General features: G+C 38.4%; 1 protein-coding gene across 9 annotated transcripts in view; it reads right to left on the reverse strand.

The window, feature by feature from the left end:
* The window catches only part of LOC107091628 (ryanodine receptor 1-like), a 101,501-nt gene that overhangs the window by 52,424 nt on the left and 29,156 nt on the right, over nucleotides 1-19,921 (reverse strand). For all 9 annotated transcript variants that reach the window (XM_015385659.1, XM_015385663.1, XM_015385660.1 and 6 more), the window contains 24 exons: nucleotides 14,231-14,305; nucleotides 14,074-14,152; nucleotides 13,517-13,629; nucleotides 13,341-13,440; nucleotides 11,977-12,073; nucleotides 11,815-11,889; nucleotides 11,454-11,610; nucleotides 11,188-11,352; nucleotides 8,943-9,064; nucleotides 8,648-8,834; nucleotides 5,937-6,072; nucleotides 5,765-5,860; nucleotides 5,478-5,596; nucleotides 5,252-5,385; nucleotides 4,111-4,352; nucleotides 3,831-4,023; nucleotides 2,912-3,128; nucleotides 2,719-2,823; nucleotides 1,964-2,067; nucleotides 1,797-1,880; nucleotides 1,550-1,709; nucleotides 1,287-1,434; nucleotides 987-1,192; nucleotides 460-634 (listed from right to left, as the gene is read on the reverse strand). In XM_015385659.1, the coding sequence (XP_015241145.1) occupies nucleotides 460-634; nucleotides 987-1,192; nucleotides 1,287-1,434; nucleotides 1,550-1,709; nucleotides 1,797-1,880; nucleotides 1,964-2,067; nucleotides 2,719-2,823; nucleotides 2,912-3,128; nucleotides 3,831-4,023; nucleotides 4,111-4,352; nucleotides 5,252-5,385; nucleotides 5,478-5,596; nucleotides 5,765-5,860; nucleotides 5,937-6,072; nucleotides 8,648-8,834; nucleotides 8,943-9,064; nucleotides 11,188-11,352; nucleotides 11,454-11,610; nucleotides 11,815-11,889; nucleotides 11,977-12,073; nucleotides 13,341-13,440; nucleotides 13,517-13,629; nucleotides 14,074-14,152; nucleotides 14,231-14,305 (3,289 nt within the window). The remainder of the gene's footprint in view (nucleotides 1-459; nucleotides 635-986; nucleotides 1,193-1,286; nucleotides 1,435-1,549; nucleotides 1,710-1,796; nucleotides 1,881-1,963; nucleotides 2,068-2,718; nucleotides 2,824-2,911; nucleotides 3,129-3,830; nucleotides 4,024-4,110; nucleotides 4,353-5,251; nucleotides 5,386-5,477; nucleotides 5,597-5,764; nucleotides 5,861-5,936; nucleotides 6,073-8,647; nucleotides 8,835-8,942; nucleotides 9,065-11,187; nucleotides 11,353-11,453; nucleotides 11,611-11,814; nucleotides 11,890-11,976; nucleotides 12,074-13,340; nucleotides 13,441-13,516; nucleotides 13,630-14,073; nucleotides 14,153-14,230; nucleotides 14,306-19,921) is intronic.

The raw sequence follows: 19,921 nt of genomic DNA on the forward strand, positions 1-19,921 counted from the left end.
ATATATATATATATATATATATATATATATATATATATATATATATATATATATATATATATATATATATATATATAATTAATTAAACATAATAAAAAAAAATAGAAATGAAAGGAAGTGTAGAAAGACCAAAGGAGACAAGGCAGGAGGACAGAGGTGAGAAAAGAAACAAAGGAGATGAAGGATAGCAGATGTTCCAGAAAAAGGCCTGTGTGGGATTCAAATTACAGGATGATTCCACAATGTTACACTGCGTACGTGTGTTTCTTAAAGTAATTTTGGGTCATTTAAGGGCCTTTTTTGTTTGTTTGCTCTCTACTATGGAAAAGACCTTAAAGACATCCTCTAGGTTTGTTGGTTTCAATTTTTTCTGTATCTTTCATCTTAAGTAGCAAAGCTTTATAGCTTTACAGGAATGAATTGTTATTATTTTAATTATTTTTCAATACTTTAAATCACCTTCCCCAATTTCTATGTCTTTGAAAGCCATCTCTGAGCCCGAGTCACTGATCAGCATTTCTCCATTGAGGGTGAACATGATGTTCATCTCAGTCAGGTCAATCATGCAGCCGACCACGTCACCGGACTGCCACTGCCGACCGAAAGGCTCATTCCCAATGTGCCATCTCTGAGCCTGGAAAAGGGTTGGAAGGAGGCATGAGATTAGACTTAAACTTAACAAACAATCTCAGTCTTCAGCCTCTATGTTGCTATGCGTTCTAATAGCTTAGGATCTTTAATTAAGAAAATTATTTCAGTAAGAAAAAAAACATTTGGACATATGTGTAATGAAATATCTTAAATGCCAAGAAGAAAATTATAGCAATTCCGTCCATCCATCCATTAAAAAATGAAATGATATTCACTTTCCTTTTCTATGTCCTGATTGAACTGCAGAGTGAATTTAAATCTCAAGTAGCAAATCTGATATGATCTTTATACTCTTATTTAAGACTAACTAAATAAAAGTGAAGATGGCGACTAACCTTATTGCCGTTGAAGACGTATGCCAGTTCATCAGCTCCCAGCTCGGTGTCAGAGCGGACGGAGGGACGGGCCCAGCCTACTCTCATCTCTCCGGTTGTTACGGCTTCAAACTCAAAGTACCACTTCCCTTGGGTGACGGCATAGGACTTCTCTGCCCTGAAGATCCGGACTTTGTCCCCGCGGGAATTCTCAAGGCCATGGCCAGCTGCAGCATCAGAGCAAACCGGTGAGACATCAAAGGACACTAAAAACCTAACTTCTGTAAAAAAAAACTATCAGAGAGATTCCTAATCACTTACTGCTCTCCTGATCCGGAGGCTCAATATTGTAGCCATAGCCGATGAGGGTGCGGACAGCATTGTTTACACTGTCTCTGTTGGTTTTTTTAGTTCTCTCATCCAGCAGATTATACGGCACTAAACGAGGGTTACGCTTATTCATGATATCCTAGAGGGGATATGGGAAGAAGTATGGGAATTATACATGCAACTCCGATAAATAAATAATCAAAACTTTTAAAATAAATTCAAATAATAAATATAAAAGATTGAATGAAGGTCACCTGCACGTTACTGTAGGTCCATCCCTGGGTAACGCGGTCCCTTGCCCAAACATTATGCCCATTTTCCGCCAACTTTTCCACAAGCTGATTCTGGTTCGGTGTCAGTTTGACGTGGTTGAGGTCGAGGGGTGCCGGTTTGTAGCCATTGGACATCACATAGCTGAAGGACATGGAGGCACATATTCAGGCAAACAGGGATGATTATTTAACAATGGACACGCAATAAGAAAATGGAGGGTTTCTGTACGTTTTGGGGAGCTTGATCTTCTTCAGATTTTCTTCTGCTTTTTCATCTCCCATACCTACATGGCAACCCAAGGCTAGCAGAGTCCTGTGGAAAAACACATATCTATAGTGATCATGTTCTACAGAACCTGGCTTGGATTCAACCTGAGCTGCACATTTCCAACTCACTTGAGGGTTTCCCCTGACATCTGCAGGTTGTAGTTCCTCTCTGGTTCTGGAAGACTTTGGAAGTCCACCAAACAAGGATGAAGTTTCTTGTTGTCATCCCTGAACTGCAGAGAAACACAAAAGTGAAAATTGAAAGAACAATTTTATTTGCAGCTGATTTTGTATGTTTCCTCATTTGAAAAGTCTGCTTGGCCCTCTAAGACACACCCTTCCTCATTTTCATAATGAGGTAGAAATGCATACAGAAATATAAGAACAACAGGCTGAAATAAATAGCATTGAAGAAATATATAGGGTAAAAAAATACACAGACAAAAAGACAAAAATATGATATCATGCACACAAATAAACACTTAAAAAATAAGTAATAAATAAATAAAGTTGAAGATTATAAGGGACAATAAATAAATAAGGTAATTATTCCAAAGGCAAATAAATAAAGAAACTAATTAAAAGAGATATATACATTTATGTCTCACTGTATAATTTAATTTCTACCTACATTTATTTGTTAATTGTATTCTTGGAGGCAATTAATTGGGCATTTATTTATTTATGTATTTATTTTTAAGTATGACAGAGTTAGTCCTCCACAGTTGTTTGGCAAGAGATGCAGTTTAGTTACTGCTCACATTTTAAGAAAGTTCCTTTTTGTTTTTCTTCATAAAGGCAGTTGTAGAGTAGAAACATTTTTTTCATCTTAAAAAATCATGTTGGTTTTAAGGTATTATTACAATATTTCCAGTCAAACTCACAGTCCCATAGGTCCAGCCCTGCTCGATGCGAGTCACCGCCCACAACTCATGGATGTTCTCGGCCAACCTCTCTCTGATACGTTCCAGGTGGGGGGGCAGCACAATCTAAGCAAGGAGGGAAAAAAAAAACAACAGCTGATGAATCATCAACCTTCCTGACCAAAATCTGATTTTAGTTCCTCCATTCTAATACCTGGACTGTGTCCACAGGGCAGGGGGTGAAAGAGGTGTGGGTGAGGGACTGGGTGGGACCCAAAAGGTTGCGTACACCATTGAAGTCATGCTTGTACTCCTTGATGCGTTCGATGCGCATCCTCTCTCTGGGCAGCAAGGCCTCATAACAGGGGGCATAGCCTGGTGGGGGCATGAACTTGAAGTCTCCATGACGACCACCGAGGAGGAACCGAACTCTGAGGACAAAACAGAAGAAGGCCTTGTAAATTAATGTTTTCTTTTTTATTCGTAAGCCCCTTGCTGTTTTTTTTTTCTCCCTGCTTTTATGAGTCGAAGCAGCTCAGCAGAGCATTTAATACATCTTTGTTGGAGGGAAATAATGCAAAGATCAGGATATAGTGACAAACATAAGCATGATTTGAAATTAAACTTTCTACTTCAGCCATTTAAATGGCCTTTATCATGCTAACTCCCTTGTGTTACACTATATTGTTATTACATCATCAAAAAATTGCACAAATTTGTATTTTGCATGATTCATGAATGTCTGATTAATCCTGATCAGTCCTGCTGTATGAGCAGGAGCCCCTCCCTTCCCTGTGAAAACGAGCAGATGAGGGATTTCCAGGAGGCTCGTTACTTGCATGAAAGAGTTCACTAGTTTTTACCTCATCTTAAATAAGTTTTTGATAAAGAAAATGTCTAAAAAACAGAACTTACGGTTTAACAGTGAATTCCATCTTAATAAATAAACAATTAAGACAAAATGTAAGGACAAGGTGAAAACAGATTCCTTTGCAAGCTTTAAAGTAGAAAACACCTTCTTCTTTATATAGGATTAATCATTTCACCAATAATTTAAATAAGTTAATCAGGAAAAAAATACAAATAAACAAGAAGAAAACAAGAAAAGAATATTATTGATGTGCTGAACTGACTTGACTCCAGCAGAGAAGCTGATGACCGGGAAGAAGAGACCGTCCACATTAAAGTTCTCAAACATGCCCTGAACTGGATGGCCGTTGATGCGGAAGGAGATACTGGGCACGCTCAGATCCAGGCAGCAGCTGACTACGTCGTCTGCAGCCAGAGTGTGAGCATTGGGCGAAGCCACCTGGCGGGCCACAGTACCTGTACAGCAAAGCAAAATATCCCAACATCTGCAGCATCCCTGTTTATTAGTAACACACTAAAACAGTTAAAATAAGAATATCCTACCTGACCATAAATGCAGCCCATCAAAGCCATAAGAGTAGAGGTCGTCTCCCACACCATTTCCTCCCCATCCTTCGCCTCCTCCAGGGTACGGGCTGTAGCCCTCAGTCATGGCCCAGCCCACCCGTAGGTGCGTAGCCTGGGCTGTCACAAAGGACTCCACGTAGTCCACAATCATCTCATAGTACCACTTCTTATACTGTGTGGATCCCTCACAGGTACCAAGGAAGATGTTTGGCCTTACACTGAGCACAGGAACAAAGGACAACATTCACATCATCAGCTTCCAGTTCTTCAATGTTTCTGAAGGTCTTTTAAAGCATTTCTTTGGAAACTTGACTTTTTTATACATATATTAAAAGAACATTTTACTACAATTTTCTTGATAGATGTTCGAGATCGGCCTGTTTTCCAGTGTAGTCCTGTTTCTCTGACTGTGACTGGCTAGATGTGCACTCTTCATCCTCTGACATGAGATTTGGCCTGACGTGTGTTGTGAATTGGCGCTATAGAAATAAACTGAATTGAATTGATACATGCCTCTTAAATCCAAATCAAACTATAAACCATTATATATCGATACATCAAACAATGTGACAAAAAAAAAAATTTTAATAGTTTTTCTTTCGCCAAGACACATTTTTATAGATTTTTCCATTAAATTAATGAAAAAATAGTTAATATAATACTTAAATGTGCTGAATAGCTGCATAAAAATAAATGTTATTTATGTAAAATGAAATAAAAAGTAATATTCATGATATTGAGAAATTATTATATAAGTAAAAACAATGATGATTGAGTTCCAAAGTGTTTTTATTTGAAAAATGTTTTCAAATATAAAACTGGTGCCTAGAGAAAGATAAAAAAAAAAGAGGAACAATTAAATTCAAATGAAACAAAATGTGATGGAACAAAGAAATGCAAACGGCCCAAAAGTGTTTTCAGAAAATCTGGGGAATTATTCCTTCATAAAAACAAAAAACAAATAAAATGTGGGAACCTTTTTATCTTAAATTATTAGAATGAAAAGTGAAGTCAAAAACAAATCCGGCTGATGCCAAAACTTTAGAAAGTAGAACACAAAGACATGACAAGTGAAGAAAAATACCGGCACAGAAAAAAGGTATTAATATGTTCAGACCTGGTGACGTAGTTGATGATGTTGGTCTGAAGCAGGAGGTCTCGGCCTGGTAGCAGGTTCTCAGTGATGAGGTTCTGGTTGGACCTCACAGCAACGCCGTTACACACACAGAGAGAGCGCAAGACATCCAGAACCTAAAGAGAAAAAAAAACAACATTTTACCTCTATGTGAAAAAAAATTGGTCCATTTTGTTCTAAAAAGCAGGATGCAGTGGAAAACACCCACCTTGTGGTTCCTTCCATGCTTATCGAGCAGAGATATGATGGATTTAATGTGGTTCTCCTGAATGATGTTTAGAACCTCTGGGCTTTCAATCAGAACACAGTACAGAACCTCAAGGATTCCTAAATGCAGACAAGGAGGGAATCAGTCATCATGTTTTTAGATACATTAAAAGATAAAAAAAAAAACATCTGAAAGGTTTTCAGAAAACAGTTTTTGACTTCACCTGGTCACAGAAAGGTCTTTGATCCAGCAAACCTATAAAATCCAACCAATCAGCTCCAGCTTACCTGAAGAGGCCTCCAGTCGGTCCAGTTTGCTGACCAGCCAGTCCAGGTTGTCACAGAACAACGCACAGTTCGAACGGTTTCCTCTGATAAGAGAAGCTGCATGGTGGAAACACAGCACGGTATTAATACCTATCGAACAGAGGCATCACTTTGTGTAAATCTGTTTCTTTACCCAGCAGCTCATAGAGGAGGTTAACAATCTCCTTCCACGACTCAGCTGCCTCCTCGCCAGCAAATTCAGAAAAGTGTGCAGCCGTGTTGTAGACGTTGAGGCGGTCGATGCACTCCAACACGATGGTGATCATTCCCTGAAGGAAGAAAAAATGTAGTGTGTCATGTTTGTTTCTGCTTGTGACGCTGATTGAAGGAAATCCTGAGATTCAACAGTTCTGTGGATAAGAGGAAACTTCAGCAAAAGACACACTAACAAATGTTTAAAGACAAAATTCCAACCAACTGGGTCAATCATTTAGCGGCTCAAACTCAGAACCTCAGAATTCTAAGCTCTATGCCCTAACCACTAGGCCGCTACTCCCAACTCCCCAGTTTCTGCTCTGGCGTATACAGGTGTGTATAAAAAGATGCAAAGGCATCAGCTATGGCATCAGAGACACAACTCAGAGGAGTTATGAGGCCATTTTCAAAATAGGTGAATACCACAATCTAATTCAAGTTTTAAAGAGCTCAAAAGTCTCTCGATCAGGAATATGGCAGCAAATACTCTAATATTTCATGTTATACAGCTTTTTTGTTAAAGCTTACACTGGGCAATGAATTGCATTTGCTAGAATCACAATTTAACAAAACACAATTTTCCAATCCCTGAGGCAGTCAGTTTTAATGTATGAAAGACTCTAAATTTCTCACTCCAGCCCTTTAGCTTAAACGCTTTAAGTGAGTGTGTCACCACACAGAAAAGTCGAGATAGTTGTAGCTAGCACACAGATCCATGCATGCAAGTAGAAGTAAGAACTTTTTCACACAATAGGTAAAGTCCTGTAACAATGGACTCTGGACAGGTAGGCATTCAAAAAACTGAACACCTGGGTTGAAACATCTACTAGCTCGGGGTTAGGGCAAAAGAAAATCAAAATAAAATCGCAATATTGGTTCAAAATGATCGCAATTTAGATTTTTAGCAGAAATGTTTTGCTCTAGTTAAAACCAACCTTTGCTGGTGTGCTCTCGGTGTCAATTTGCCCAATCAGCTAACAAAGTTCTGCTGAATGTTCCTTATTCCCCCAAACTGATTCAGTCGGGGCGGTCCCAGATTAATAACGTGAGTGCTACACATTATCAATCCGGCCTGCTAGGTTAGGAGAGGATGGCCAAACCAGCTATCAGGTTTAGGGGCCAATCCCTTTTTTCCACAGGGAAATGTAGGTTGGATTTGTTTTTTCCTTAATAATAAAAAAAACTTTATTTAATATTATCTGTGTTTGTTTTGTTTTGTTTACATTTGTTGTCTATGATAACAACAGCTAAGTGTGAAAAACAAAAAAATGGGACAAACACATTTTCACACCAACGTAAAGAGCCTGGAGAGATTATGATATGGATTTTATTTTGCAGATTTAGGAACTGGTCTTCTGAGTAAACCACTGTATTCTATAGGCAATAATGAAGCTTGTTCCAAACTGGATAATCAACAGTAAATAAAATAAAAATAACAGAATTCAGATGTTGCAATGGACCAAAGTCCAGGCCTTGATTTGGCTGACATACTGTGACCAGGAACCCGAATTTATGTTTGCAGAATATTGTTCATGGTTTTGGTTCTGTTTAAGTTTTATCTCTGAGTTTTCATTGACCTTATTTCCAATTTGTGTTCTAATTATTTTTGATTGTATATGAGTTCTTAGATATTTCTTGTTGCCCTCCTTTGTCAGTCTCCTCTCCCCTAGCTCCCTTCTTGGCTCCTCTGTTCACACCTGCTTCCAATCTGCTAATTAGCCGGTCTTTGCTTCTCTCTCCCATATATTCTCCTCCTGTTCAGGCAATCTTTGCTGGTTTGTCGTCATTTCTTTGCCCCCTTGTTGTGAATATTCCTGGCATAAATTTTTATTTTATTTTTTTTTGTAGATCTTGAGGATTTCTGTTTTTGGATTTTTTTCTTCTATTACCCTTTTTGTTATGAAATTTTCAAGAAACCACTTCAGCTTCAGTGTCTGCATTTCGGTCCTGTCAAACCTCCACCCCACTGAGACAAATATGATGCGCCATACCTCAAAGAACTAAACCAATATTATCAAGAATAATGGGACAATATTTTTTTGCAACCATGTGACAGCCAAACAAAGACAGACAGAAAAAAAAAAAAAAAAACTTTACAATTATTTCTACACCGTATACATAAGACCTAAATTGTGCTGTTTTGGTTTGTTTTTTCTCTCCATCTCTTTCTTTCTCCCCTTCATTCTTATCACCTCTCCCTTTTTCTCATGTCCCTTTCTGTCTGGGTTTATTATACATGATTTTATTCCCTAAAACATTTGCAATAAAGTCTTTTTACATTCCTGCCCATTAAAATTTACACAAGGATTTTGAATAACAGAAAACTGAAAAAAATAAATAAATACTCATTGACAATTTAGTAAAATAAAATATTTATATCAAATAAAAAAAAAAAAAAAAAACTAACTGTCCCAGACAGATGAAAGTATCTTGTTCATGAACAGTAAACCAAGATACATGTCAACAGGTGCAGAATTCTGACTGAACATTTCCTAAACATTACAAAAACAAATCTATTGTGCTATTATATTGCTCTGGGATATCATTTCCCCAGAGCTTTATTTTTGAAAACTGGACACCCCCCTCCACCCCACCCCTTGAGAGACAGAGTGCCATGAGGGCTGGTTTAAAAGGCAGCTTGGATCTTACCTCCTCCTGGAAGAGGTTCTGCCGGTTGCGGAGGGAGCGGAGCTTGGTCTGCTTCTCCTCGTGCTCCAGTTCCTCCTCCGGTGGACGGAAATAGAAGATGAGATCTTGAAGGGAAAGGATAACTCCCTCCAGTGGAAGAGACACTGATCCTGGAGACTTGTTCTTCCCACTCAGAGAGTCCAGTCCCCTGGAAGGCAGCAGAAAAAGTCAGACTGTTTCCAAGCTAAGTCAAAGAAAATCCCTAATTAGCTTCGATTCCCTACAAAGTTCAGCTGAAAAAAACATAAAAACCTACTTGATAAACTGCCTGAAAAGCCCTGTGGTGCTGTAAATCATTCGAGCAGCCTGAGACTCCTCGGTTTGGGAGCGAGACACAGTTAAAGCGTCATCCATGTGGCCTTCCTGATGCAAAATGACCTGAAAACACACATTACACATTTATTAACAGCTGATCTTCCCCTCTGCACCCTGATCGCAAGGAGTCAGCCACAAACACAAACCTAAAGCTATTTTTGGTTTGCTGTTGTAGTTGTTGAAGTTGCTCCTTTAATGCATCATGTGATGTTTCCCCTGGTGTCTAAAATATTCCTTAAATATTGGGGTAGATAATCCAAGCGGGCATGTGATGCACCAATCAGTCAGCCATCAATCTTCATTAGATTTTCATTTGATCGAGTCAAATGGATCAACATTTTTTAAAATCCACTTTTCTTTTAAAGCTGTGAAAAGCAAACATGGTTTTTTATCTAATTGTAAGTTTAGAGGAAAAAACATCAGGAAGGTTTGATTGTCTAACTATCCTTTTATGGGAAGGGCTACTAATATGGACCTATGACCTATGAACTGCAGGGTCAGCATTCACCTAAACTTCGTATATTAAAGATATTTTTATTTTTTATTTTCATTTCTAATTTTATTTTAGACATGCCATTTTGAAATGCAGTATAAATGATTGAAAAAGAAGAGCACTGGCAAGTTCTATTTTCAAAAGACTTGCCCCATGTGGTCCTTGAGGGCCCCTTGGTGCCCATGGGCCCCACATTGTTGACCCCTGCTCTATATGTTAATCTGCAGCACACTGTTTCTTTTCAGGTTAAATTTGGTTATAATTGATTACACAAAATACCATAAAGGAGACTGGCCATTCTAATTTTTAGAAAGGTTGTACATATATGACATTGAAAAAATATCCCCAGAGAATTATGGGACTAAATTAAAATGTTTACTTTTGAACATTTTTTTAGTTTATTTACATTTTGGTCTTAATTGTGGGGGGCTATACTTACAATATTTACAGAATGCAATTATTCCTTCATTTCTCTTTATTTGTTAGATCAGTTTTACTTTTGTCTTCCATCTCTGGTTATTAACAGGTTTTTATCCCTGATTGCTACAGTTCCTTTAAGCTGTTAAACCTCATCCCTGCTTGCAGCATGTGATGCATGACTTATGATAACAGTCCCGTCCACACCTTTTATCCACACCTGGGTAAATAAAGGTAAATTTTCTCTTCTTAATTCACTGCTTCAAACATATTTAATTCCTGTTAGGAATCCAGTTTGTATGGGTTGTTTTTGTGTTTTTCTCTCTCCACCACCAGGTGGTGCCCTGTCCTCGTTGGGCCTCCCTGCACACCTGCGGCTCGTTGGATCATTACTGGAGGAGTATTTGAACAGTGGGCTGTCAGTACCTCGATGCCAGAGTGTTTGCCAGTATTGGGTACTCTAGCCAAGCTGAGATTAGCAGAGTCTAACCTATGCTTTGTTTCTCTGAATCTTATCTAGTTTTTGTCTTTTTTCTTCGGCAGGAAGCCTTCCTGTGTAACTGGATACCTGGACCTTCTCCCCCTGGAAGGATTAACTGAGTTCACACTGAGCAGGGGAAAACCTCCACATGATCCGTTCAAGTTCTCTTCGAAAATCCAAGTGACAGTCTGCTCCTTTACTCCTCTGGGTCCAACGCTTGTCTATCTGTCCGCCCTCCAACGAGTTCCCTCTTCTCTGGATTAACCCAGACAAGCTGGAGTCAAGGCTTGAAAAAAGCCCCCGTAAACGTGAGTCCCCCTCCAGTAATATTGGAGTCTCAGTCAAATTTCCTACGGTCCCTGAATTGATCACTGTGATCTCCCCTTCAGACTTTCAGTTCTGGTTCACTGGTCCACTGTGTTCCAGATCCAACTTTTGTTATTCATCTACATTTAATAAACCTGTTAAACTTTTTCACTTGGTCTCTGAGTGGTTCTCTGCATGTGGGTCAGATCACATAAACCAATCATGACAATTCCACTTTTTAATTCTTTCACAAGATTAATTACTCAAAACCAATCAATTAAACATACTTTTGTACATTAGCTAAGTTCTCTTTGAGGTTTTAAACATGTTTGATGATATATTTGAACCTTTCTTCAGTTTACAGTTTAGGATAGATATGATCCGATTTTCTAAATACACGTACAGTATTAGAGACTCCATCTTTGCTCAAATATTATCTTTACCGTTGCTCATCTTTTTATTGATCAGACATATTGGATTTAGTCTCACCCTTCGTTTCATCGTTCCCAGCCGAGCAGCCTTAGCATCCAGGGCTGCATATGTCAGCCACAGTCCTGTGGAGACATGCTGAACAAAACACATGGACTCTCCATACTTGATCTCAGGAATTCCCATTCCTTCAACGTCTCGTTTCTGAGCCACATCCACCTTCTCCTGCTCAGGGAAAATAAACCACCAATCAGTGGGGCTACAGAGTGAATTATTAGGTAGAATAGACAACATAGTATTAAGGCCATTAAAATTCTCTATACAACCTTTGAGGCACGAAAGCAGAATGCGGACATTTTGGTGTTGGCTTTCTCTGGGTCCACCACCATCAGAACCTTGTCGTCATCCAGACAGAGGTACCGGCCCGTGGTGATGTGGCGAATACGGAAAGACTGACCCCATTTCATGTGGCTGCCGCTCCAACTGCAGGAACAAAACAGAACCAAGGAAGTTTATAACAATAAAAGAAGTTTATAATAAAACACAATAAAATCTGATGGCATGCAGTCATTTAAAATTACAGTCCCAAGATGATCTAAAATGTGGGTAGAAATGCATCACCATTTTTTTACACCTCCTATGTTTAATGTAACTATAAACTAAAGTAACAATCCTTGCTATTATTACCTGATTCTGAGGGGCTCCAGCCTCCACAGGGACCGGGCCTGACTGCACACAGCTCCGCCTTCATAATGAGCCGTCCTGCAGCAGAACCATGAGTGAAAATGTATCCGCTGATCCGCTAGGAGGTGTTCCATTTGACAATCTCTTGGTTTCAGTTTATATTACCTTCGCTTTTCCTCTCCTTCCTCTGGCGTTGGGATGGCCAGACACTCATCCATGTGGCCGTGGAACAGCCTGAGAACGTGGCCTCCGGTCAGATATCCTGAAAGAACCAACAAACAAAAATATTATTCTGCTGCCTCCTGCTGTTTTTATGCATGCACCCATTGAAGACGTCTTCAGATTTTCTATGATTAAAACAAAAAGTATGAAAAAGTTTAACTGCTTGATTAGGAGTCAACAGATCTCCTTAGTAGTTTTTTTCACTCAGGTGTAAGTTTCATTATTAGTTTATCATGAAAAAAATCTGAATTTAAATATTTTCCATCAGCTTTGGATATCCGCTTTTATGCAAAAATTAATATTAACAAGGATGACAGTAACTAAAAACCAACCTTCCCAACTCTAGACGTTCCAAACATTGACTTATCTTGGTAACCCTTCACCCCTCTGCATCCCTCTGCATCCTAACCCCTACACCCTTTAGTCACCCTGCGACACAAACCCATAAAGATCCTTTTATAACCTGCTGTTTTAAAAGAAAGCGATTAATTACCCGAGTTCTTTAAACTAAACTTGGAAGCTGTGCCTAAATGGTCAATCAAGCTGAGTAGTACATTCATTGCTTTCACTGGATTCATCAATAGGTCAACGTTTGCTTTTATATTTGCTGTTTAAAGGCACAGTACAGTTTAAAATCAACAGAAATACAATTGGAAACACTGCTGCATTTAACAAGAGTGTAACCACATGATGGTCAGGAGGCATCAGTGTACACTTCTTATGTCTACAGTAAGTTACCCTAAGGCAGTAAAGCATAACATTAAAAACACAAACAGCTGACAAAATAACAGCTATTTTTAATGCTCTTTGTTAATTACAGTTAAAAGCATATCCATTGTAATGTTTTAATTACTTAATTCTATTTCAATTATTTACTGTCCTTAGAAAAAGATAATTGCAATCATGTGAGAGACGGAATACACCCTTGTGGGTCCTTTACGATTTTTGCGCACCCAGGTACTGTTGATTTATCAACTGAGTGACACTGAAAGCTTCTCTACAAAGGCAGTAGCTTCAGCAGTCTGCAGGATATAAGTTCATCTTAAAAAAACTAAAGTGTGTAATTTTCATTATTAGATAGTGAGAATGGTTATGCGGAAACGAAACTAACAGTTTCCACCTTCTAAGGTAATTTGCCTTAAGGTCAGTCTGTGAACGAAACAAAAATAAATGCTGAAAATTTGTCAGTTACATCCTAAATTTAAAAGACTTTGATTAGGATGTTTAATGTTAAAGCTCACAGGGTTTTTTATGTTACCGCACCTTGTGCCAAATGTGTTTGATTTTTTCTAAGTAAAGGTTTTTACCCTCAGCTAATTCACATCCTGAACTAATCGGGTTCATATTCCACAGAGTTTGCATGAAGGAGGCATCCACCATCAGATCTCCGCTGGCGTAGGACAGATGCTGAGGAAAGAGGAAGGAAGGAGAATGAGTTCCAGGAAAGTATTGAACACAGTACAAAAAGCACAACACGCCTCACCAGGTATCTCTCAGACGACACGCTGACGAGAATGAGGTCATCACCCACCCTGACCTTTTCACCTTCTGACCTCTGTTTGGAGGCTGGATGAATTGTCCACCAACACGCCTCACCTGCAAAGAGAGAAAGACCAAACAGGTGTTTAGAGTGTGGTACAATTTAGTGAAAACCAGTGGCGCTACCAGGGGGTGGCCACGGTCACCCTGTGCATTGCCCTGGCCACCTCTGTGGCCACCCCACTCACCAGTGTAAATTGTAGTAGCATCAGTTTAGCATTACATCGCATAATACACAGCAAGTGGCATAACATTAAAAATCACACAATACACCAAGCTATGGGTAGGTGTTTACTTAAGTCTTTAAGATTTCTACAGGCAGGTTTACCACAATAGAAGATTCAAATGATTTGAATTATGGCTTTTAGTTTCAGTGTGCCACCCTAATATTTTATTGGCCCCATCTGGCCACCCATGTGAAACGTTTCTGGAGGCACCACTGGTGAAAACTCGTCAAAGATCTAGAAAAGTGATTTTGAAGGTTTTTATGCTGTATATTACCAATGGAATCCTCTTGCAAGCCCACGTCGAAGGCCAGCTTGTCAGTGAGAGATCGGGATGTGGTCAAACAGCTCAGATACTGGAGAAGAAAATCCTTAGTTTAACTTTGCTTTGACATAAACAGATGTATGTCTCATTAGAGTGGTTAAAGCCTCACCATGCCTGAGTGGTGATGCCTCAGAAGAATGGCGTGACCGTACAGTAAGGTGCGATGACCTCCACCTTGTGACGACTAAGTGAGGAAAAGACAGAAAAACAACACTTATTTATTTCAAAGGGACATTACTGGGATAATCGTCAGAGCATCCAGAATCTTGGTCCTCCATCTTCAGCTCTCCATCGTGTGTCTGGCACAAGCTGGTCATGGAGGAAGGTTAATTTTGTGTCTGGTGAACAATTTCTGTTTTGTTCTTATGTCATGTTTTACATCAGTCAGCTGAAAGAGTTAATGATGCACTCCAATGATTATCTAAGATCTTCCAGTCAAGTTTTTTTTTTTTTTTTCACATTTACATTTGTGAAAGAAAAATAAATTTCACCAAATGTCTCAAATAAACCGGTTTAGATGTAGAAGTTGATAAACCTGCCTTATCTTAATGAAATGTTCTTTGCTCTTCATCATTTTGAAGAGAAATGAGAAAGAGGTGACATATACCCCAAGAACCTCCAGTGATTATTAAAACAAACAGTGTTAAAGCCTACATGTGTTCTATAGGAGTCCTTATGAGTGTCCACAATTTTCCATCTAAAAATAAAACTACCGGTAATAAAAAAACAAAAATGTTAGATTATGCTACTGCGACAGAACATATTGTCAAAGGCCCTGCCATAGAGAAGAATAAAAAATAACCACAGTAAAGACATTATTGTCATTCTCACTAACTCTGTGAATTCCACCACAGTACTATGTTAGGATGCCACCTGTGCCATAAATTTGATTTGGAAATTTCCATAATACTGAATATTTAACGGCCAGCTGTAAAGTAAAAGCAACTAAAAGCGGCAGAAACTCAAACATGAGGTGGGAAGTAACATAAACAAATGTCAGAAAAACCTCCTAAACTTGGTGGAAAGCCTTCCAATGACAGCTGAAGCCTCACTGGTTGAAGCATTGATTAAGAATGTAGGTCAAAGATAAAATAAGTTATACTGTGGGGTTTTGAAATTAGTATTTCAATAGAAGTTCATATTTCTCTAGTCTTGATCTAAACTACACTCTAACCTCTGAACTTTGGTTCTCTTTCAGTTTAGGGTTTTTTTACTATCAACCTAATAAGCAACAATTTTTTTTCTTTTTTTTTGAAGAAAAGGGTAAACCTTTTTGGAACCAGGAAGGAACATGTTTATGGGCTCGGTCTCCCATTTTTAACCACAACCACCTCCTTCATACTGAATTAAAGATAACAGGTGAGTGGCATTTCTCAACTAAATGTAAGACGGAGAAATAACAAGCTATCACAGCGAGTTATCTCCTCTCTCTCAAAGAGGATATAGAGATGTAAAAAAATAAATGGGTCAAAGTAAAAATATTAATATCCTTTAAGTTTGACAACTGACGTGTCAGGAACCAATAGTGGATCACGGACGGTGTTTTGAGATTGGTGGACGTTACTCAATGATTTCACACTGTAGAAGGGACCTTTTTTTCCATTTCACTTCCAGACCTTCTATTTCACTGCTTGCTACGCGGCTGTGGGGAGATCCTCAAGCCACATGGTAAAAAATATGTCAGAAAAGATTTCCTACTGCTCCTTTAATCACAATTAACACCCACCATAACTATTATTGTTGCAGTTTTAAATGGGTAAAGTCAAATAACCATTTAGTTCAGCCAACAGAAGGATGATAACCTTTAGTCATCTATAATTGCACAGGATAAAATCAGAGCAGGTAGGATGTCATTAACCCCAGCTGGCATTAGCAGTAGGTTTGATGAAACAGGAGGTAGCATTATAGGGGATCTCCTGAATGCTTCTGTGTTAAAAGGGGAGACTCAATCATCCTGAGCTCTGTGGGTGTCCAATTTCCTCATCCTTTTCTGACGGAGGCAGGTGGGACTATATGCAGGGCTGCGTGCCAGGCTATTCCAATCCTCCTGAAGGTTCAATAAAGCCTGAACTGGCTGTTAATAACAACTATCGCAAAATGTCCCCAGAGTTTTTTTTTAAATCTTTCTATTATTATTCATCCTGGACTCTTTGTGAAATGATCATGCAAGTTACAACAACAATTAGTTAAAACAGAAATTGGTGGAAATGGTTTTTCAGTAATACGGTTTAATTTTTTCAATTCATCACAAACAATTCTTGTAGGCTCAGATGTGTACATACACCTACACTGAATTATGAATGACATAAGTTTTGATTTGAACTGGATATCTGACTATTAATCCTGCTCTATTAATTTACCTGGAGTATTATTTAAAGCAGGGGTCTTCAACGTTTTCCAGGCCAAGGACCCCCAAACTGATGGCGAGATGGAGCGGGGACCCCAAAATTATATTGTATGAAATAGTGTTATATCAAACTGGTCCTATAGTCACTCTCTTACATATGGAGTAATGTAACGAAAGTAATTTCTCCCTGGGATTATTAAAGTATTCCTGATTCTGATTCATGGTTGATGGGACAGGTGTTGTGAACGAAACGGTGCCCAGCTTGAAAGAGCTCCTGTGTGTCGCTGAATGTGTGCATTGATGACTGAAAGCATCTTCTGCCTCCATTTATCTGTTTACTACAGTGTGTTGAATTCATGCTAATGTGTATTTAAAGACATTTCAATTAGTGGAAAAAATTGTAAGGGGGAATATAAAAAAAACAAACTTTCGTGACCCCCATGCAGTACCTCTGTGGACCCCCTAGGGGTCACGGATCCCCTGTTGAAGACCCAATTTGAAGCATTTCACCCAAACTCTAAAGCTTAGATAAAAGCCTATCAGAAGCCAGTCAGAAACTAAAACTCCAGCAGTTTCAGCTGCATCCAAGAAGGACAGCTTTTAACTTACAGTCAAATGAGACAAATTATTTGTTTAACATGTGTATATGTAGGTATTTTTTTAAGGAATCAAAGAGGGCTTTACAGAGTAAAGATTATCAGCTGTCAATCAGGGGGTAGGCAGCATTATGCTGTGGGGTTGTTTTACTGCCAATGGTGGATGCAGTCCAATTCAGTACGAACCAGTTCACAACATATGTTTTCTCAAACTACTCTATACCATAAAAAGATCGGATTCTAATCCAGACATAAATAATCAAATTACTTTTTAAAATCTGTTAACATCCAGTCCAGTTTTTATGTATTACTTTTATTTAGTTTAATGGTTTACAGAATTATAATTAATACAATATAATTTCATCATTACAATTTTATCTACACCACAAATGAAAACTAATTTGATCCTGAGTAGAATAAAAAGCAGTTTAATTAGTTCAGGATGCCAATCACTAAAAGCTCTTCTGTCTACAAGAACACATTGGATTTCACTGATGCACTGACTCAACAGCAATTCTTCCCTCTTAGCAAGAAATTATTGGATAAGTTTAGGGGCTCCAAGAGGACCATCACAAAACAAATATGCTAAAATGACAACAAAAAGACAGAAGAGCGACTTTATATTTTTATTATAAAGATTAAGACTGGTGTTTTACTGAAGTAATACCAAATGTTTAACTAACATGAGCTGATTAAAGTTTAATCCCATTTAGCCCATTTCTGAGTAAGTTTATAAATTTGTGAGTAAAAAGGAGCTGTATTGTGCCTTATGGTATCACTGATGGACAAAAATGATGCAAACGGAGACTGCCAACATTAAGCAAATTAGGATTATTATCATGAAGGTAAAGTGGAGCTGGAGACACTGCATGAAATGGAAAGGAAATACTGAGACACACTGGGCTGGAATCATTAGGAACAAATCTTTCTACCTATGGAGTAAAGCAGGAAATATCACATACCATGTACATAACAGGTAAACATAAAGGAATCAATTTCTGCTAGATTATTTCAGTCAAGGACATTCAGACGCCGACAGGACAGGAACAAGGACAAGTGGAGTCGTTTGGGACATACAGGAAGTAGAACGTGTTAACAGACATACCCATTTGTCCAAATCGACTGCCTGCTTGGCAGAAAGCAAAGATGGGAAGGGGGGAGGGGTGTCAGAGAGCAAGTAAAAAGAAGTAGTAGGAATCGTAATTAGGTCATCAGGTCATGTTTGTTTCAGATGCAGCTGCAGCTGCAAGGGTTAGGATCGTCAAAATATACAAAGAGTAACTGATTAATAAACATTTTCTTAGAAAAAAACTAAGCACACCCCCATAATTCAATACCTTGTTAGTCCCTCGTTAGCTGTGATAACCCTCAGTGATGTTTTGTGTCTGTCTCTTACTTCGTTGTTGAGGAATCTTGGCTTATTCCTCACTACAACACCTGGGTTTATTAAGCTTTGCATGCATTTAATTCTGCATAGCTTTCTTAAAGGTATATTGGAGGATGTTCTTATTGCGGGTGGATCATAAAAATAAGTGGTCCTCGTAATTGTCAATCATTCTGGTGATATGTTTACGTAAGGACGTCCTACATGCTCGTCCCCATTTTCACTTACAGGTGGTGAGTCTGATATATTGAAAAAATTGCAAATATTCTTTTGGAAAGTAAGCGAAGCAAACAGCAACGTTTAAAAAGAATGTGCACAAGGAGAAATGGTTTCTTGCATGCTCTCGTGAAAATCCACCACTATACCTTCAAAGTCTCACTAGGGGTCTGACTGGGCCATGGTGATAAACTGAATTTGTATCTTTTTCAGCCATTTTGTAAACAGTTTGCTTCAGTCTTTGGGATCATTGTCTTGTTGATGACCCTGTTTGGCCTTAGCCTCAGCTGTCAAACCAACTGTCAGTGGGTTGCAATTATATACGAATGAGATCAGATTTGACCGAATGATGGCAAGATACCCAGGTTAGGTGACTTTAGAGGGAAAAAAAGCTAATCACTACCTTCCCACCACCGTGCTTCACAGTTAATGTGATCTTTATGCTGACATTTAGGTCATACATCTATACTCAAAAACTACTGATCAATGTCACTTTTCAAGCTTTTCTGTAATTATTCTGTTAATAACTTTAACGTCTTACATGCTAACTGAGGCCTGTGGAGTCGGAGTTCGGGTTATCGCCTGTTTTCCATATTCTCAAAGCATTCACTCTGAACTTTATGTAAGTCTAATAGGACATCCGTTCCTTGGAAGATGAACAATTTTCTTAAATGTTTTAAACTTGAGGTTATCCTTCTCCAAAATTAACCCTGACTTTTGAGATTGAAAAAGTAATTTGAGTAATTGCAGGCAGGGCTGCAACTAACGATTATCTTGCTAATAGATTAATATGTCGATTATTTTTGGCGATTAATTGATTAACAATCAGATAACTAAAGGATCCTTAAAGAAGAGTTTCAAAGAATTAAACCAGGCAAAGTTTTTCTGATATTAAATGCAAGGAATTTAAATATTTTCTTACAATTTTGTTATAACTATTGCTCTGAGTTGCTCTGTCAGCTAAAGGCATGGTTAGAGACTCTATACTACAGTTAACAATTAATTGACAATTATTTCAATATTTGATTAGTCGCAATTAATCCGAAAAATTGTTTTAGCCCCATTTAAGCTGAAAACTTTTACCAAGGGTGTACTTAGTTATTTCCTTAACATGATGTTCTTTTCTGATATGACTCTGAAACCCTTAACTGGAGAATAATGAATTATGAGAAAGACAATCCTAACATATAATTCCCCATAAAAATCATAATATATCTCTCTTAAAAAGGAATATTTGTCCTGATATTTTATACCTTG

Source organism: Cyprinodon variegatus, unplaced genomic scaffold, assembly GCF_000732505.1.
Source record: "Cyprinodon variegatus isolate N-32 unplaced genomic scaffold, C_variegatus-1.0 Scaffold345, whole genome shotgun sequence".
NCBI classification, from domain to species: Eukaryota; Metazoa; Chordata; class Actinopteri; order Cyprinodontiformes; family Cyprinodontidae; genus Cyprinodon; species Cyprinodon variegatus.